The sequence below is a fragment of the Macrotis lagotis genome, chromosome 5, assembly GCF_037893015.1.
Source record: "Macrotis lagotis isolate mMagLag1 chromosome 5, bilby.v1.9.chrom.fasta, whole genome shotgun sequence".
In the NCBI taxonomy this organism is placed as follows: Eukaryota; Metazoa; Chordata; class Mammalia; order Peramelemorphia; family Peramelidae; genus Macrotis; species Macrotis lagotis.
The window spans coordinates 164,338,871-164,359,042 of NC_133662.1; the positions used below are offsets into that span (position 1 = coordinate 164,338,871).

Here is a 20,172-nt window from a genome sequence, read left to right on the forward strand (position 1 = left end):
TATAAAGAGAGTTAAGGCACAATTTCTATGCCCTCAAGGAATTTATAATTTACTTATTCTAACTTTATCCGCATTGATGAGGAAAAATTCTATTCTCGAATACCCTTACAAGGTTGCACTAAAATAATTGTAGTTAACCCATACTTGACTGAAATAGGATCTCAGGGCTCAATTACAGAGTACAACTCTAGATTCTTTGTTGACTAAATAGATTTAAATAAATTAATGTATGTAGAGAACATTGTAAATTTTAAAGCATTAGAAGTTATTATGATTTCATAGATATCATGATAAACTGGCCTTAGTGTATGGAAGACATGGGTTCAAGTCTCACCTCTGACACATTCTGCTGTGTGAATAGTCAAATACCCATTTAAATGGGTAAACCATTTAAATTATCAGATAGCTGTCCAAGACTCTTAGTTACAGAAGATTTGATGATATGCTTTGGGGTGGGGAGGGGTAGTTTCCCTTCAACCAAAGTTTCTTTCATCATTTGAATGACAGGTAAGTTTTAGGCCTGGTGATTGCTAGTTGGGGGTTGACAAAGATAGAGTCCTGGGTCTGAAGTCATCTTCCTGAGTTTAAATAGGTCACTTACTAGCTGTATGACCCTGGGCAAGTCGCTTAACCTGCTTGCCTCAGTTTCCATCTACAAAATAAACTGGAGAAATGACATATAATTCCAGTATCTTTGCTAAGAAAACCGCAAATGGAGTTATGAGGAAGTGGATATGACTGAAATGACTCAACAACCATAAACAAGAAATATTGGTTTCAACTCTTATTAGCATAATAAATGCAAAAAAATTAACAGGTCACATTTGAAACCTATAAATTTAATAGGAAGGAGCTCTCTTTTGACACATCTTGTTTACTGAGTTAGTACAAATAATCTTAACTCCTATGCTGTTTTATTGAATTGGAAATATTACTTGAGTTTTATTATAGACATATAATTCACAATAGAATTCTTTTTGATCAGTTATATGGTATTAGCTAATGTCAATAAATAATAGATAGTAATTATATAACTGTTTAAAATCTGCAAAATAACTTAAAAATATTATTTCACCATATTCTCACAATCACCCTGTGAGAAAAGTGTAACTATCATTCCAATTTTACTGACAAGAAATTGAGGCAGACAGAGGTCAAAGACTTGCTTGGAATTTTTACAGCAGTATCTAAGGACATATTTTACCATAAGTCTTCCTAATAATGGATCCAGCACTCTATCTACTGCATCACCAAGATGTCTTCTAATAAGACTACTTGTAAGACTATTAAAAGGTCCTAATAAAATTATTTATTGAATTATTTTTATTTATTTCTATTTTTTTAGTTTTTTTGCAAGGCAATGGGGTTAAGTAGCTTGCCCAAGGTCACACAGCTAGGTGATTATTAAGTGTCTGAGGCCAGATTTGAACTCAGGTACTCCTGACTCCAGGGCTGGTGCTCTATCCACTGTGCCACCTAGCCGCACCCTGAATTATTATTACCATCATGCATTCAGGAGAAGAGAGCAACTAATAAAAGTATAACAGTTTTGATAAATATTTTTCTGCTTGTCTACAAGTTTGTTTATTGGGTAATCTTTTCATGGCATAACAATGTTGGTGACACTATTCTTTGGCGAAATAAAAGCATCATTTTTGTCTAAAACCAAGGGATGATGTGCAATAGAAGAATTGGTGTATCCTAATTTCTCTTCACTAGAAACAAAATGGCTCTGTACTTTCACCCTGAAAACTGATACATTTTATGTATACAGATTTCTAAAACTCAAATAGTTACATGCCATTTAAACTTGGAAAAAGCAAGAATTAATTCTATTCCTTAGAACCCAAAGCTGGATTATGCACAGAAGTAATGTCTAATACTGGCATCTGTTGATTATGATTTATTAAATTATATTTGTTTACAAGACATTATCAATGAGATAGACTATGACATTTAGGTCTTAATGCTCATTTCCCTTAAAACAAACTTGTAGAAAGAGCTGTTTTGCTTTAAGTATAAAAACCCATCAATTTCCTTCACAGTGATAAATGAATTGGTTTTTATTTGATCATTAATCCACTTGAGAACTAAAACACTTTTTTTTTTCTAAGATGGAGAGTAAATAATTACAACACTTTAAATCAGGGACTATGGGTACCACAGAGTCCTATATGACTATGGTGTTTGTCAAACTCTCATAAATTAAATCCTCCTATCTCAGAAATAACTTCTTTTAACTTGTTTAAACTATAATTTCTTGATAGAAAATAGGAGACTATCAAGATGAAAACGACTGTATAAAACCTGTACAAATACCACAAAAGTGGTATTACACTTAAGTTGCAAGAAATATACAATGGGCAGGCTCTTTTGGTCATAAGTCATATGCTTAGTACATAATTATATTAGTCACCTCCAGGCTCTAATATAGAGGTACTTTACTTTTTTTGTGAGTTATGGACCTCCTTGTCAGGCTGGTAAAGCTTTAAGCCCTTCTTAGAGTAATATTATAAATACAAAAATATAATACAATGGATATGTTATTTCAAAATTCAGTTATCACAATATTAGAAACTAAACAAAAATCCATATTCTTAACCTGGAGTTTATAGTGCTTTAAGGTTTATAGAGTACCACACACAGATCCCAAGCTAAGAAATCCTCTATCTATGCTTTTAAACAGTTGAACTAGAGAAAATTTAGGCTGAACTTTGGCAACTCAACACGTAAATTTTGCCTCAATCCTTAAGTAAGGTTATAGAGTTGGATTTGAAAAGGACAAAATTAATCAAGTTACAAATGCAAAAGTGTGAATTTGTGTGTGTGTGTGTGTGTGTGTGTGTGTGTGTGTGTGTGTGTACTTATATAAAATAGATCCTAGCTGTCTCAGAGACCAGCTTCTTTTTCCCTTGGCCAAGTCAGATTAAAAAGTGTTAATGAGTGAACAGACCACATATTATGAAGCATCTACTGCTCTAACATCTTGGCGATCCTGCCTTTTCACAGAGGGTAAACACAAGGCAGCCCAGACAATCAAAGGGCTTTATCCAGCAACAATAGGTCTCTATTCTCCTTTTAATTTACGCATGCTGATTTTTTGGCATTTAGAATATACATACAAGTATAATAAGAGAAAGAAAAATATCTAATCCCTTGAGGCAGATCACACGCTTTCCTTGGATGATTATTTGTTGGACATATTGAAAACATGATTCTTCACAAAGGTATTAATTAAAATAGATAACATTTGAGCTCCCCAAATCAGAATTCCAGGATTTCAGAATTGAAAGGGTTCTATTTAGTTCAGCCTTTATCTGGTGAAGAATCTTTCTGGCAAAAAATTGAGCCAAATATTTTTATGAAGCAATAGGCTATGTCCTCCAAAATCAGTCAATTCTACCACTTCTGTACCATTGTAATTGTTTTGTTTTTTCCCAAGAAAATTAACTTTAATATGGGCACATGGAATTTTTTTATGTTTGGGTCAAAAACCCAACTTCACAATTCAAAAAGAGGCCTGGTTAGATAATAATATGTATGTTTTAGAGAACTACAAGTTCAATTAATTACTCATCTAATAAAACAGCTCTAATTGTTAAGAAGTTTTTCCTTACACAAAGCTAAATCTGTCACTTTGATATTTTCCCTCATTGAACCTAATTCTGTGCCTGAGGCAAGCTGGGCAAGTTTAATCTGTCTTTCATATGAGACAGGCTAGCTATCATTTACCCACTGAATCTTTCCTCTTCCATATTAAACATTTCCAGTTTCTTCAAATGATTTTCATACTGGAATATATTTGGAATCCTTCCTTGTGTCTGCTCCATAAAATATTATCATCCTTCCTAAAAGTGGCACCCTGGACTGAATACCATATTCATTTTTGCTCATTCAATTTTATTTTATTTTCAGATCTACATTTTCCCCTCCCATCTCTATTGAAAAGCTAGAATAATAAAAATTCCTTTATAAATACATATAATTAAACAAAACAAATTCCTGCATTTGAAGTGTCAAAAACAAAACAAAAGTACCTTGTACTCTGAGTCTCTTGGGAGCTGAGAAGCATATTTTGTCCTGAATCTTCTAAAACTGTGGTTGGTCATAGCATAATATTTAGATGTGGTATGACCAGGGAAGAATGTAGCAAGATGATTATTGACTTAGTTCTGGATATTAATTCTCTTACTGTAGTCTTAGATTTCATCCATTTTCTTCACTGTCATATAATTTTTATAACTCTCACACATGCATACTTTTTCTCTTTCCATTAATATACATGTGTATATATATATATATATATATATATATATATATATAGATATGTAGACCTCTGTGTGTGTGTACACACACACACACACACACAAAATTTCTATGGAGAAAGAGATAACATATAACATTGATATATGTTTTGCTTGCAGTCCACTAAAGCCTTTAGATCTTTTTCAGATGAGCTGATGTCTGGTTATGCCTCCCTGATAGCACATTTATGTTAATTTTTTGAACCCAAGTGGAAGACTTTATTTATATTTATATTTGCTCCAATTTCATTAGCTTTGGTCCAATGTTCTAGCCCAACAAGATCATTTTGAATCCTGACTATGATCCAGGGTTTAGCTACTGCTCTCAGTCTATGTCTTTGGTAAAGGATGCCCTATCTGCCTTTGTTAAAGTGACTTAAAATTAGTAAAAGTAAAGGATCAAGAACAAATCCCTAGTGTACTAGACTCCCTTCCAAAGAAGTCACTGAACTTTTAATGACTATATCAACTTTCAGCTTCTATAATAAAATGATATCTCAATCTATGAATTATCGCCCTATACCTTCACTCCAACAGACAAATGGATCAAAACAGAAAACAAATATTTCCTACTAGGATAGTTTACTCCTGATTTTAAAAATGTAGGCACAGTTTCTTCATTAATTATATTAGATTGATTGGGACTGATGACCTCCTATCCATATCTCAGAATCTCGGTTACTCAGGTGTCTTGGAAAATAAGTTGATTATCTTCAAGTGAAGATTTTTTTCCATTAAATAATAACAATCTGAGGGTTTTAAACCTTAATACATTTAATGAGAGGTAGAATGATGTAGAAACAATGTACAGTGCTGGTCTTGGGATCAGAAGAGATGTAGCTTCACATCCCAGTTTTTATAGTTATTTTATCTGTGATCATAGTTAAGTCATTTAACCTTCTTGGCCTCAGTTTTCTGATCTATAAAATGAGAATATTACTTGCAATATCTACCTCTTAGATTTTGGTGAGGAAAGTTCTTTGCAAATCTGAAATGTTAATATAAATTTGATTTTATATTTTTAGACTACATGTTTTTCCTTTCCCTTAACTTTGCAGAGGAATTTTGTAATTCAAGCCTTGTCATCCCTAAGCTCTGTCTACAAAAAGTTTTGATGCCATTGCAGAGGAAAAGAATGACCAAGGGTCAAGAATGATAATCAAGGTCATATAGAAGAATTTCAGTGTCTCAGAGTTGAAAGGAATCTCTCAACCAGAACTGTTGGATGACTTGTCCAACATCTCTTTCAAATGGTCATCCACGGAGGGAGAACCACTTTCTTCCTTAATAACAATTCCAGTAGAATGATTTTATTTATTTCTAGTTGAAATTTGCTGCTTAGCATCTTCCATTCATTGTTACTAGTTCTCTTATGTAAGGCAGAACAAGGATCATCTCTGTTTTACAGGTCAGTGGTTTTTGTTTTTGTAGTATTCTTTGTCATATGATTGACACATACAGAACATACATCACCTTCCAAGTGTTCCCTTTTTCTTCTTCTAAGTAGAGAATTAAGAGATAGGATGGATACATTTAAAGAAAATATTGACTTAATAAAAAAAGGTTCTTCCTATTCCTTTTCACATTCACTTCTTTGGTGGGCACCCTTCTATATTTATAAAATTGGTGAAAATAAACCCTAGTGTTTTATGGAAATGCTCTTACTTAGATGCAGTTGCCCATGACAAATAGTTGCATTAAACAGTTTAATTTCTGTAGGTCTCTCTTAACTCATCTGTAAAATGAGGTTCACCTTTAATGGCCTCTAAATTGACTCTAAGCTTCATTTCTATTCTATTCTATAATTTTTAACTATCTATTCAATATTATGGAAATGCTTGTTTTATTTCTTAAATTCAAAATAAATTTAATTTAAAGAAGAAAAGAATAAATAGCTTGTCCCATACCCAATTCATATTATATATGAAATACTTCTATTATTTCCAGCTTTGGGCTCATCTGAGAGATGTGAGCTCTAACTTATATCTTTAAACAATTTTTTTGAATTGGATTTATTAAAAAATGGAGTGAATGGCCTTATAAAATAGTGAACTTCTAGTCGTTAGACATATTTAAACAGAGACTAGATGTTTTAGAAGCCAGAAACTTAGAACATTGAATCTCTAAAATTCACTTCAACTCTTGAGACTTTATTATTCTATTCTGTTCAAATATTAGATATTAGATAGGTAGTTCGGTGGTACAATGGAAAAAGTGCCAGGGCCTGGAGTCAGACAGATTCATTTTCCTGAATTCAAATCTAACCTCAGAAACTTACTAGCTGTGTGATGCTGGGCAAGTCACTTAACCTAGTTTGCCTCAGTTTCAATCATCTGTAAAATTATCCAGAGAAGAAAATGGCAAATCATTCCAGTATATTGGAAAACTCCAAATGGGGTCAAAAAGAGGTGAACCTGAAGGAAACAATTAGACAACAAAATCAAAAATATTAATTCTCAACCTCAACTATAGTCTGAATCTATTAACTAAGTACAAACAACTACAAATCAAGATTTTTTTTTTCCAGCAAAAAAAAAATATATTGCTTTTATTGAAGAACAACTCAATCATTCTGGACCCCCAAAGTAATTAAATTGTATAGACTCTTTGATCCAGAGATACTGACAATATATAGCTTATATATGACTCCAGGAGATCAAGGATATAGGGAAAGAACTCATGTATGTAAGAATATTTATAGCAGTACTTTTTGTTGTAGCTAATAACTACAAGGATAAAGGGTACCCATTAATTGGTGAATGACTGCACAATTCTGGTACATGAATGCAATGGGATAATACTGTTCCATAAAAAATAACAGTGAGTTCAGAGAAAAATGAGAAGAACTTCATGAACTGAGGCTGAATGAGATACACAATTTAAGGCACAACCAATATGTTGGTTTGTTGGGCTTGACTATTCTTATTAATAAAATTAATAATAAAATTAAGCATTAATAAAATATTTTTAGCAAATGCAGGGAAAGAAACAAAAAGAAGCTCAGAAAAGGATATACCTAATAGAATAATTCTATTATTCCTTTGTTAAATTTAAATTTAATAAATTTAAAAACTATAGGTAACAGTAATTCAGGTTCCTGTACAATTCTTGTCCTGTTCTTTGCATATTGAAAACTTTGTTTGCTAATGTATATAAATTAATATTTAAATTTTTTTAAAACAGTGGTACTTTTTACCCCTTACCTGGCAATAAAGCACTCATTTGATTCTTTGGTCCCTGAGAGACTGAATGATTACTCTTGACTGCATTAGCTGTAGAAAGCAGCTGTTTCCTTGTGGCTTTCTGGATGTTCTGCAAAGGGAGACTTCTGTCTGCATCTTCAGTCAATTCAGTTCTTTGTTGGGCTGGACTTAGAGCAGCATGAGTTATTGTCTTGCGGCCAGGACTCACTGAATGAATGGAGAGAATTAATTATTAGTTGTCAGATTTTTTTTTTTGGTGTAAAAATAAACTAAAAACACTAAATCCTTGGTCTATCTCTATAATGAAATTTTGGAGTTATGCAAAATTCTAAAATAAAAAAAATAAATGTCATCATCTGGTTTTTAAAGGACAATTTTGTCTGATCTTTTTTTCTTTAAGGCTTAATGACAGAGTCAAGATTCAAACCCACATTTGTAGATTCTTCATCAGTGAACATTATTAATCCTTTTTTTATAGTGCTAATTTTCTCCTGGTTATGTTTTTATAGTACCTATAACTAGAAGAGTGGTTTAGTATATGATTTAGTTTTCATAAATTATATCAAACCTCAGTCTTAAAATTCTGAAAAATTACTTCAAAACAAAATTAATGTTAATTTAAATTTTAAGAGTGCCCATTACTCAGAAAGTAAATGAAAGTAAATGAAATACTTATATCAAAAAACCTGGACACTTGTCTGAACTGATGAGTCTATGAACAAGAGTGGAATAAACAGAACAATTTTACCATAACACAATTGTAAAGACAAACAACTTTAACAGACTTAAGAATGTTGATCAAGGCAATGATCAACCATGATTCAAGGGGACCAATGATGGTATAGGTTGCCTACTTCCTGACAGGGTGGGAATGGACTCAAAAGCAGAGGGAGGCATGCATTTTTGGACATAACCAATGCATGCATTTGTTTTGTTTTCTTGATTACATATTGACTATGCATAAGGATTTTACAATTATTTTCTAATGGGGAGAAACTGAGGAGAAAAAATAAATGCTTGTAAATTTTCAAAAAATATGCCATAAACACTTTTTGGTCATGAAAGGCAGTAGTAAAGTTTTAACCAATGGTAGGATATTGAAGCATTAAATATATGTGAAAGCGCTGAATTACAAACTACTTTTGAAATCTAATCAACAATTAATTGGATAATCATTTCTATTTCATATTTATATTGTACACATGCAAAATTTAGATTGGGAAACGTGGTTATCAATGAGGAAGGGTCTATGCATTTACCTTCCTTTTAAATTTAATTCATTGAACACTTATTAAGTGTCTATTACATGCAGATATAGGAGAGCCAGGGTGACACAGTGGATAGAATGCTGAATTTGGAATCAGAGACCTGGGTTCCAATACTGCCTCAGAATGTAACTACTGTGTAAATCACATAAGTTTTCTGAGTCTCTGTTTCTTTATCTTCAATGAAATAAGAATAATAGTTAATATTTATATAGATCTTACTTTGTGTGAGCACTGTGCCAAGCATTTTATAATTATTAATTCATTTGATCTATATAATAACCCTGGGAAGTAGGTACTATCATTATTCCTATTTGATAGATGAAGAAACTGAGGCAAACTGAAGTTATGTGACTTGCTCATGGTCACACAGCTAGTAAAATCTGAGACCAGGTCTGGTACTCTATTCTTTCTGTTACCTGCTGCCCCATAAAATACCTACTTCATAGCATTTTTGTGAAGTTCAAATGAGATAATATATATGAAGCCCTTTGTAAAAGTTTGAAGCATTTTATGCCAGTTATCATCATTATCATGGTAGGCAATAACAATGCCAAGAAGAATCCCACCCAATGTCCATCTGAAAGTTTGCTTTTGTTCAATCATACAGTTGTGTCTGATCCTTTGTGATCCTGTGGACCACGGCACACCAATATTGTCCACGGTGGGTTTTTTTGGCGAAGATACTTCAGTGTTTTGCCATTTCCTTCTCTAGTGGAGTGATAAGGCAGATGAAAGTTAAGTGACTCACCCACAGTCACGTAGCTACTAAATATCTGAGGCCAGATTCAAACTCAGGAAGACAGGAGCTCTAACATCTAGCTGCCTCATAGAAGCTTACTTTCTTATAAATAATCAAGCAGGAATTTGTACTTGAATCCACTTCATTGGTCTGCCAAGCCCCAACACCAATGACATTCCCTCCTGACCACTCACCACTCTGGCAGAAAGCTTCATCAGATTTGTCAGGGCATTGTTCCACGCCATCACAAGCCAGGGTGATGTCAATACAGCAGCCATCATCACAGAAGAAATGATATCGAGAGCAAATTTTCAAACATTCTGTTTATAAAGCAAACCTCAAATCACTGGTTAGCTACACCTGGGGTGGAGGTACATAAAAGCTGTGGTTTTTAGGGGTGTTTGGGGCAACAAAGAACAGTTAATAGAAATATACTAAGTATTAATAATTGGTCAGAATAACAGGTCCTGGGAAAGTTAGTGTGTCTAGAGTCTCCAATGCTGAATGAGATACATTTACAGACATGGTTAGTAAGTTGGTTTGTTTTATTGTTTATGACTTTGTATGACTTTAGTCATTCATTTTAAAGGAGCATTTCAATTTGGAGGTAATTAAAGGAAAGGTATGGAAATATCCCCCAAAAGCATCAATAAAATATAAAAATAAATGGGGGGGGGGGGGAAGAAAAACAGGAACAGGACAAAACCAAGCAAGCAAAGCTTCTGTGATATCCACTTTAAAAATAGGAACAAAGAAAAGATTTATGTAATTAAAAAAAAACATAAAAAAATCAAAGAAATAAATTTTAAAAAGCTTGGTATATCTTCCCTTGGCCTTCTTATTTATGTCCCTAACAATCTATGACCCATCTTCATTAAATCTATTATTGAATGAGGGGGTTGAATACTGAGTCATTGAAAGTCATCAATTCAGAGATGGAAGGTATCTTAGAGATGCTTTAGTTCGGTCTTTCATTTTGTAGATGAGGAAACTGAGGCCCAGACTTACTAGGCTAACATTTTCTTTTTTAAGTAACCAATGCCTTATACTTCTCTTTGTGATGGAGCTCACTTACTTCCTCATTCATTCATTCATTCATTCATTGGATATCTCAGAATGTTATTGAGCTTTTATTGGCAAATAATTTTCACTGCTTGCTCCTATCTTTTTTCCACTACATAATTATACCTTTAGGCTTATTTCCCTCTGAGAATAATAGCCACCATTTATATAGACCTTTAAAGTTTGCAAAACACTTTACAAATATGGCATTTCATTCTCACAACAACCTTGGAGGTGAGTGCTATTATTATCTTCATTATAGATGAGGAAACTGAAGCAGAAGTTAAGGGACTTGCCCAGGGTCACTCTAAGTTTAGCAGGCTATCTGATGTGTCTCCTAGCTGCTCGTTCATCTCCAAGATAACTCTTCTGATTTGTTGTTGTTCACTTGTGTCTGATTCTTTTTGATGGTTTTATTGGTAAAGATAATAGAATTGTTTGCCACTTCCTTCTCCAGCTAATTTGACAAATGAAGAAACTAAAGCAAATAAGGTTAAGTGATTTGTTCAGAATCAGTGTCTGAATCTGGAGTAGATCTTTCAGATTCAAAGCTACTCAGTTGCATCCGACACCAATGATACTAAAAACACTTCTAATTCATTATTTTTAATTTTTTTTTAAAAAACAATTTGCTATTTATTTAAGGCAATGGGATCAAGTGACTTGCCCAAGGTCATACAGCTAGGCAATTATTAAGTGTCTGAGGCCAGATTTGAACTTAGGTTCTCCTGATCCAGACCTGGTACTCTAATCACTGCACCACTTAGCCGCCCCCTACTTCATTATTTTTAAAGTACATACTATCTCTCATCATATTATCTATACACTACTGTCTCCTCACTAATAGTTTCTTTTGGTTAATTTGTGATTATTGTATCCTTTAAGTGAATTCCATAGTATCCTTGGAATATGATAGTGCCTTGCCAGAATCTCTGGCCTCTTGCTAATAACAATTTTATTTTTTTTTGGATGATGAAATCATATTCCCTCCCGAGCTCTCAAAACCTTTTATCTAATTGGGACTTCTAAGGAGAAGTTCTTTTTTTGAAGACTAATTTATCTACTCAAAGATAAATCACTCTCATTAAAGCTGAGCAGCAACAGGAAGAATTGAAGACCTCTCTAGTATCTGTAACGTAGACCAAAGATACATGTACAAAACTGGATCATGAAGAAGTTCCTAAGAACAAGCTGGATTGAATGACTCTTTTTATAATACAAATATAATTTTAGAAAGGGAATAGAAGGTACAATGCACATGTGTAAGCAAAGCTCCAGAGACTTCTTTTCTAGAAAAGCAAATGATTAAGTTATACAGTCAGGAAAAAATCAGGAAAAAGTAACTGTTTGATCTTGAGCAAGTTAGAGAGAAGAGAGGAAAGAGAGCAGTAGTAGTTCATCACTGTCATCAGGGACTAGAATTCTATAGAATTCAGGGAAGGTGGAAAGAGGCAACATCTGGAATACTAGGAATGTTAGGAAGTAGAAGAGTTCTGAGATAGCAAAATCCTTATTAGGCTATGTTTTAAAAAACTGTCACAAGAAAACTCTAGCTACAAAGAGTTAATGAAAATACTTGGCAAATTTAAATGAGACATTTATCCTATTTTTAAGAACACATACAAAAATGTCAGCTCCTAAGTAGAAGTTACTTTTGAATACTTCTTCAAGCTTTCTCATTTGAAAATACACAGCCTTTTCATACAAAATCTAATCCCACTGAGCCAGATTTCATTGCAAGTCACCATTGCCTGCTGCCTGCTGGGGTGTGACGAGGACGATATGGTAATGAAATAGCCCTGAATCAATACAGCTTTGCTTGAACTACAAGGTCACTCTATATTGCAGAATGATGAGCAGCATTTGAAATGTTTCCACCTCCTGCCTTTTGCATCTCAAAATGTTTTAATCCTAGGATCTGATCCCTAGCATCTTGTTTATAAGGCAAAGACAAAGCCCCAGCTGTTAAGACTGCCTTGAGAGAATATTGGTAGTAACTACACTGTTAGCTTGCTCGGTAGAGGAATACATCATTGGGAAGAGGGAAAGGGTCTGGAGCCTGAGCTGCTTTTCAAAGGACATTTACTTCACTCTGTCTCAGGCAACTTCAAAGACATTTTCTCATTTATAATTGCCAAGTTGCTACTGGAGACTGTAGAATCTGGCCAAGTGAATGGATGGAGGCAAACAAATGGCTGGCTGGTTGCCGGCCATCTGTCTGTCTTAGGCTACTTTCTCCCTGCCCCCACCACACACACAGAGCCAGTCAATAAAAAAATGGTGCTGCCAGGTTGTTAGAGAAATAAACTTTTCCTGTATTTTTGAGGCCAGGAATATATTCACACAGTTGCAGGTCTAGAATCATACTGGATTTGAAGCTTGTCTAGGCATGTGTCTAGAAGAGCCCTCTGACCCTGACCATACTAGCCAGACCAAATCCAACATTTGTTATATGTACTGATCTCGGGGCAAGATTGTGAATGTCAAACTGAGAAGTTTATATTTGATCTTAGAAATAATGGGAAGGGGCGGCTAGGTGGTGTAATGGATAAAGCACCGGCATTGGAGTCAGGAGGACCTGGGTTCAAATCCGGTCTCAGACACTTAATAATTACCTAGCTGTGTGGCCTTGGGCAAGCCACATAACCCTGGTTGCCTTACAAAAACCTAAAAAAAATAATGGGAACATTTGGAGTCTATGGAATATGAAGGAGGGGATGTGGTCAGATGGCAACAAAGGAGCCAATTATTCCTGAGGATAGGGTATCATATACTTCTTGAGTAGAAGCCTCGTGAAGCTAGCCTAGGAAACAAGAAGCCTAGATTCAAATCCTAAATAAAGCTCTTTAGGAAAAATTTGCTTTGGCAGCTGTGAGGAGGATGAATGGGGCAAGGAGAAGCTTGAGGCAGGAGACCAAATAAGAGGTTATTATAATAATTCTGGCAAGAAGTGATGGGGGGGCAGAAACAGGAAGGTAGTTGTGTGAATGGAGAGAAAGAATATGAGATGTGAGTGCTCTTTAAACTGTAAAATGCTATATCAATATGAGCTATTATTATTCTCCTGATTTGCATCTAGTAAATTCAAATATGTGCTCAAGAGATTGTTAAGTCAATTAGTCTCTACATGGAACAGCTGTGAATCAATTTGCCCAAACCTGGAAGAGGATGTCTACTCTCTATGGAAGGCTTTGATTTCTATCACAAACTCCCACTGCTGGAATGTAGAAGAGTTGTCTGTACTGTTCACACCCCATTTTCATTGAAAGAGTAAAGTAGAGATAGCATAGAAGAGAGTCAACAATTTTTAACTCTTTTTGACCAATAGCTTGTTTCCAGCTTGTTGGGTGGACCCCCTGTGAATTTTGGGGGAAGACACAAACAAGATTTGCATAATTTTGGCAGACTTGGATGGGCTATGATCAGTATCATTAGAGATAATACCCACATCAATGACATCATAAATATTCTGAAGAACTGACAACCTGTATTCCAAAGAAAAGCATAATGTGCTGGAAGATTGCCAAGCTCCATAGATTTTGAATTCTTTTTAATATACATTCTGAGCCATATCTTTAATATGAGCCAAGAATAATCATGGCAAAATTATATTTATATTCTAATCCTTTATTCTAAGCTCCTTGCCTTAATTTCTTTGCAAATAATGGAGAGTTCAAGACTGCCAGAGGTTGCTGAAAGCTTAGGAAAAGCATGCAACATTTCAGGTTAACAAATACAGAATCTCCCCCAAAGTAACTTTCCCAAAAATGATTAAATAACTTTAGATGTCTCTCTCCTCCAACTTCAGTGCTGACTAGTGCCATTTATGGATAATCCATGCAACTCACATTGGTTAGTTTATTATATGCACTTGCTGCTTTCATTTTAGAAATGGGGAGCTTTTAGAATAAAATAAAGGTTGGTGATAATTCAAAAGAAGTGAATGTTAAGGCAGTGAATTTGTTTTGGATTTGTATATATATATGTAGCAGAAATATGCTACATAGTTTAAAATATTATTAGTTACATATTACTTTTTGTTGTTACTTACATAAGTAATAACATCTATATTAATGTGGTAGTTATTTTTATCTGTTTGGAATTAAATTTAGGCAGAGGCTCTCCACTGACACATTCACACACAGGCCAATATATGTATATGTTTGTATATGTGTTTTATATTTATCTATACATACACATTCTAACTATCAACAATCTTTAAGCAATATTATTTCCAATAAGAAACTGACAATTTAGCGGAAGTAGGGAAAATAAAAAAGAGATGGGCTATTTACTACACCCTGAAACTCTCACACTCTGTTAACCATCTCATTGTAAATTCCCAAAATGCTGCCCATATTGAAGTGTAAATCACCTGAAATTATATCAGATTTGGGGTTTCAGAAAATAAAATGGAAGAACCTATAAAAGCCCTTATACTTGTAGCATAGGAAGTCTACAGATCCATAAAGTAACATGGCTTTGTTATTGTTGTTGTAGAATTATCCTACAGTGATACTTTAATTTTTCTCCCCCTCACCTACTGCAGTTTGTGCCTTAGGGAGTACAGTCACAGAGACATTGTCAGAAGTCCTTTGACCAGCAGTATCTGTCACAGTCAGCTGGAAGATGTATACTCCTTCTTGCAAGTGGGATAGCTTCAGGATTCCTGGTTGAGGTACCTGATCCAAAAACAGGAAATATCACATTTCACTTTGGAAAATTAAAGGCTAGAGTTAGTATCAAAATTATGAACTAGCAACCACTATTAATTGTCATGAGCTAACTCATTTATACCACTGTTATGGTATAAATTAACATTTATTGAACATGAGCAGCCTTCTAAGTCAATGGTCTTCATTGCTTTTTTTTGATCATGTATCACAGTCAGTAAAATATTTTTGAGTATTTATCCCCAATCTGTGTATATTAATTTATATGCATGTACTACCATGTCAATAATTTACATTATATTATATGCACAAAATGGAAATTAAAATAGGATGAGATAAAGATGAAATAATATTTGATTCTAGTTCAACAGGGAATTACTGCAGTTGATGAGGAAGCAACAGGGTCAGATCTATGTTTTAAGAAAATCACTTTGGTAGTTGTGCAGAAAATGGGTTAAAGAAGATAGATTTGAGGCAAAAGTCAGACATATTTAAAAATAAATTTGGAAATAGTGGTACCAACCCCTAAGACTGTCAGAAAAATAACAAGAAGAAATATACAGTATATTTTGCATATACATAAACATATTTATATGCATTTATGTATATATCTTTTCCATTTGCAAAGTGCTTTGCAAATATTATCTTGTTCCTTGCTTCATAACCACCCCTGCTCAGGGTCACATAGCTAGTGAATCTCTGAGGCAAAATTTGAGTCAAGTTTTCCTGAATCCAGGTCTGTCATTGAATCCACTGTGTCAACCTAATTGCCTAAAAGACAATAGTCTTCACATTCATAAAAAAAATGATCATCTGTCCTCATTTTTGCAAATAGAATGTCTCTCCTTATTTATATTGGAAGTAGGAAGCAACGGAAGACTGTAAACCTTGTTTACAAAAACTGCCTCATTATATAAGGGATCAGAGGACCATAGGATTTAGAACTGGAAAGGGTCCCTAAAGATCATCTAGTTCAACTGCTTCATTTGAAGAAAGGAAGACGAAGAACAGCTTAGTGACTTGCCCAGGGTCATAACTATGACCAACTATTATTAAGACTTAGACTTTAAGGAGATTGATTGGATACTAGTGTCATAGGATGGAGTGAAGAGAGATGAGTTAGGAGGTTACTGAGAGATTATGAGAGCTTAAAAGGAAAGTGGTGATGGAAAAATGGTAATAAAAAAGTGGGAATAGAAAAAATGTATTCTAGAGATATTGTTGAGAGAGGAGCAATAATTAGGGTGGGGGCAAGAGAAATAGAGATTGTGTCAAAATTTTGAGTATTGGAGGATATGGAAGATGACTGTAGTATTAACTGAAATTTGTTGTTATTGTTCAGTTGTTTTTTTAGTCCTGTTTGACTCTTTGTGACCTCATTTGGGGTTTTCTTGGCAAAAATACTGGAGTGTAATTTTACAGAAGAGGAAACTAAAGCAAATAAAGTTATGTGACTTGCCCGGGATCACACAGTTAGTAAGTGTCTGAGACTGTATTTGACTACAGGTCTGAAATTCTATCCAATGCACCTACTAGTTGCCTCTATATTAGCAAATACAGAATCTATAAATTTTCCTCTCAGACCTGGCCTGCTTTTGTGTCAGTTTTATAGTTTTCTATCTTTTTTTCTTCTTCTCTTATTCAGAGGTGTGGGGTAAGGGGTTGTCAGCACCCTCAGGTAATATTGTAAAAATTATAAGCAAAAAATGTGAGAAACAACTTGGCCCTCCAGAAGTCTTCCTGGCTTTGGAGTAGAGGGTCAGAATCAAATCACAGATCTAACCTTTGGCAAATGACCTAATCTTTCTTGGTCCATTTCTCTCTATGTAATATGAATGGTTTGGACCAGATGGCCTTAAAGATCCTTTTAAAAGATACGATTGTTGGGGGCAGCTAGGTGGTGCAGTGGATAAAGCACCGGCCCTGGAGTCAGGAGTACCTGGGTTCAAATCCGGTTTCAGACACTTAATAATTACCTAGCTGTGTGGCCTTGGGCAAGCCACTTAACCCCATTGCCTTGCAAAAACCTAAAAAAAAAAAAAAAAGATACAATCGTAATCTTAATTGGTTCTGTATGGTTACTACTGTATATGTGTGTGTGTGTGTGTGTGTGTGTGTGTGTATGTACTGATAAATGTACATGTACATTAATTCCTGTGGACAACTGATGAAAATGATTTGAGACTTTTTTGCTTGCCATATACAGCAGGATATACAAACTTATTCATAAGATTTCTTAAATTTTTTATTTCTACTCTTTGTTCTTTTTTAACTTTTCCCCTCCATCCACCATCCATATCCCTCCTCCACCATTGTGAAATAGTATGGGGTAATAAAATTTAAACTATAATTTCTTTTGGCATTAGGCCAACATAGACTTTCTAACTCTGCATGCAGCACTGACAGGTTTTTTTTCCTCAGGTGCTGACTCTTCTAGGATTTCAGTTATCAATTTGAAATTAAATTAGATTTGTTACCATTATGAGATTACAAGTCTAGTTTGGGGCCCTCCTCTCCATTCACACAGGCACCTTTCTGGTTCTGTCCTTCTTCACCTCTTGCCTGAACTATTATAATAGTCTCTTAATTGTTCCCCACCAGGCCTTAAGCTCCATTCATCTCCCTCACAGCTGCCAAAATGATTTTCCTAAGAGCAGGTCTGACCATATCACATCCCTCACACTCCATAAACTCCAGATGCTTCCTATTTTGGATTGGGCAAAAAGCTCCCCTCACGGGTCTGTGTGTGTTTTGTGTGTGTGTGTGTGTGTGTGTGTGTGAGAGAGAGAGAGAGAGAGAGAGAATCTAACCCTCCTTGTTTACATGAGAAGGAGCTTTGTGTGATGCCCTCTCTCTCCATCCCTTCCTTCTTGTTGGTATACGCATCTTCTTTTGAAGAGATGTAGCAAATTCTAGCTCCATCTTTCTCCTTTTTTTAATTCTAATATATATATATATATATATATACACACACACACACACACACACACACACACACACACACACACACATTTTAACTTCCCTTTTCTTTTCCTTCTTTAAAACCTCAGACCTGAATCAATCTACCCCCAGAACCTCTATTTTTCTTATTTAATCCTTCAATATCCTTTGAAGACATTACAGTTCTGAAGAAACATTTGTTTCTTCTTTTATTAGAATTAGCACTAAATCCTCATATTACCCCTTCCAATCACTCAAATAAATTTATCTTTCTAGGCTTCTCTTTACACTGGTGGTTACATTTCAAAGTTTCACTCAGCTCTGATCTTTTCAACAGAAATGCTTGGAAGTCCACTAAAATTACATTTTTGGGGGGCAGCTAGGTGGTGCAGGGAGTAGAACACCAGACCTGGAGTGAGGAGGGCCTGAGTTCAAATTTGATTTCAGACACTCAATAATCACTTAGCTGTGTGGCTTTGGGCAAGTCACTTAACCTCATTGCCTTGCAAAAATCTTTCAAAAATAAAAAAAGAAAAAAAATCCATTTTTTTCCTACATGTAAGATTATACTTAGCTTTTCAGGGCAAATTAATCTTGTTTATAAGTCTATGTATCGGGCAGCTAGGTGGCGCAGTGGATAAAGCACTGGCCCTGGAGTCAGGAGTACCTGAGTTCAAATCCGGTCTCAGACACTTAATAATTACCTAGCTATGTGGCCTTGGGCAAGCCACTTAACCCCATTTGCCATGCAAAAACCTAAAAAAAAAAAAGTCTATGTATCTTAAATATTGTATTTAAATATCTCTTCTTGTCTATAATAAAAGCTGCCTGGTATTATGTGATCTTGACTATGATTCTGGGGTACTTGAACTGCTTCTTTTTGTATTGCTTACTCTATTTTTTGCTTTGATGTGTGAGCTTGGGATTTGGGCTATGACAATTAAAGGACTTTTTATTTGGGGTTTTCTTTCAGAATGGGAGTGGTGGATTTTTTTCTATCTTCATTTTGAATTCTGATTCTAACAGATTCGGGCAGTTATTATTTATGTTTCCTTGAAATACAGTTTTCTTGAAAAACAGGCTTTAAAAAATAGTTTTCAGTGAGTTCCATGATTCTTAAGCAATCTCTTCTAAACTTGTTTTCCAGGCCAGTTGTTGTTTACATCAGATATTTTATATTTTCTTCTGTTTTTTTGTAGTCTTTTAAATTTATTCTAGTATTTATTACTCTCTCCCATGGAGTTGTTAATTTTTGTTTGGTCAATTCAGGTTTTCAAGGAGTCTGTAATCTGGGCAGATTTTAGTACTTTCTCTTTTGAGTTCTTTATTCTTTGTTCAATTATTTCCTAAAGAGTTTTTATTTAATTTTTTTATCTTTTGCTTCATTTTTTTTAAAGTACTGACTGATCTTGTGGAAAATCAGTCTTTTTCTTTGAGTCTGGTTGCAGATAGATCCCCCCCTCTTTTGGGGGGGGGAGAATCTATAGATCTACAATTAGTTTTAGCTAGTTTTATTGTTTTTACTCAATTCTCTACTCCTAATTCTTCGTCTGGGGTTTTATGGCTGTGCTTCTGGGTTTGTGTGACTGGTTTAATTGTGTCTTCACAGAACCCTCTATGGCATCTTAGGATAGAATGTTAGACCTCAGAGTTCCTGAGCTTGAAGAGGCTTCCAAGGTCCCCACTTGGGGGCTTTCTGATCTACTTCTCTATCCTCTGGCAAATCATTTAGTTTTCTTAGACCCCAGTTTCCTCATATATAAAATGAGGAGTATTGGATATCTGAGGTTCTGGTTCTAGATCTATATACTTTTAAAATGTAAACATACTTTTAAATGAAATTTTTGTTTTATTTTAAATGTAATTTTCCAGTCATGTCTGACTCTTTTTCAATCCATTTGGGTTGCTGTTTCCTTTTTCAGTTCCTTTTTATAGATGAGGAAACTGAAGCAAACATGATTAAGTGACTTGTCCAGGGTCACA

General features: G+C 34.6%; 1 protein-coding gene across 3 annotated transcripts in view; it reads right to left on the bottom strand.

The window, feature by feature from the left end:
* LRP11 (LDL receptor related protein 11) overlaps nucleotides 1–20,172 on the bottom strand; it is a 90,263-nt gene that overhangs the window by 21,486 nt on the left and 48,605 nt on the right. For 2 of the 3 annotated variants that reach the window (XM_074187810.1, XM_074187809.1), the window contains exons 3-5: nucleotides 15,117–15,258; nucleotides 9,709–9,834; nucleotides 7,508–7,714 (exon numbers count right to left, since the gene is read on the bottom strand). In XM_074187810.1, coding sequence (XP_074043911.1) covers nucleotides 7,508–7,714; nucleotides 9,709–9,834; nucleotides 15,117–15,258 — 475 coding nt within the window. The remainder of the gene's footprint in view (nucleotides 1–7,507; nucleotides 7,715–9,708; nucleotides 9,835–15,116; nucleotides 15,259–20,172) is intronic. The other variant, XM_074187811.1, reaches the window with a different exon arrangement.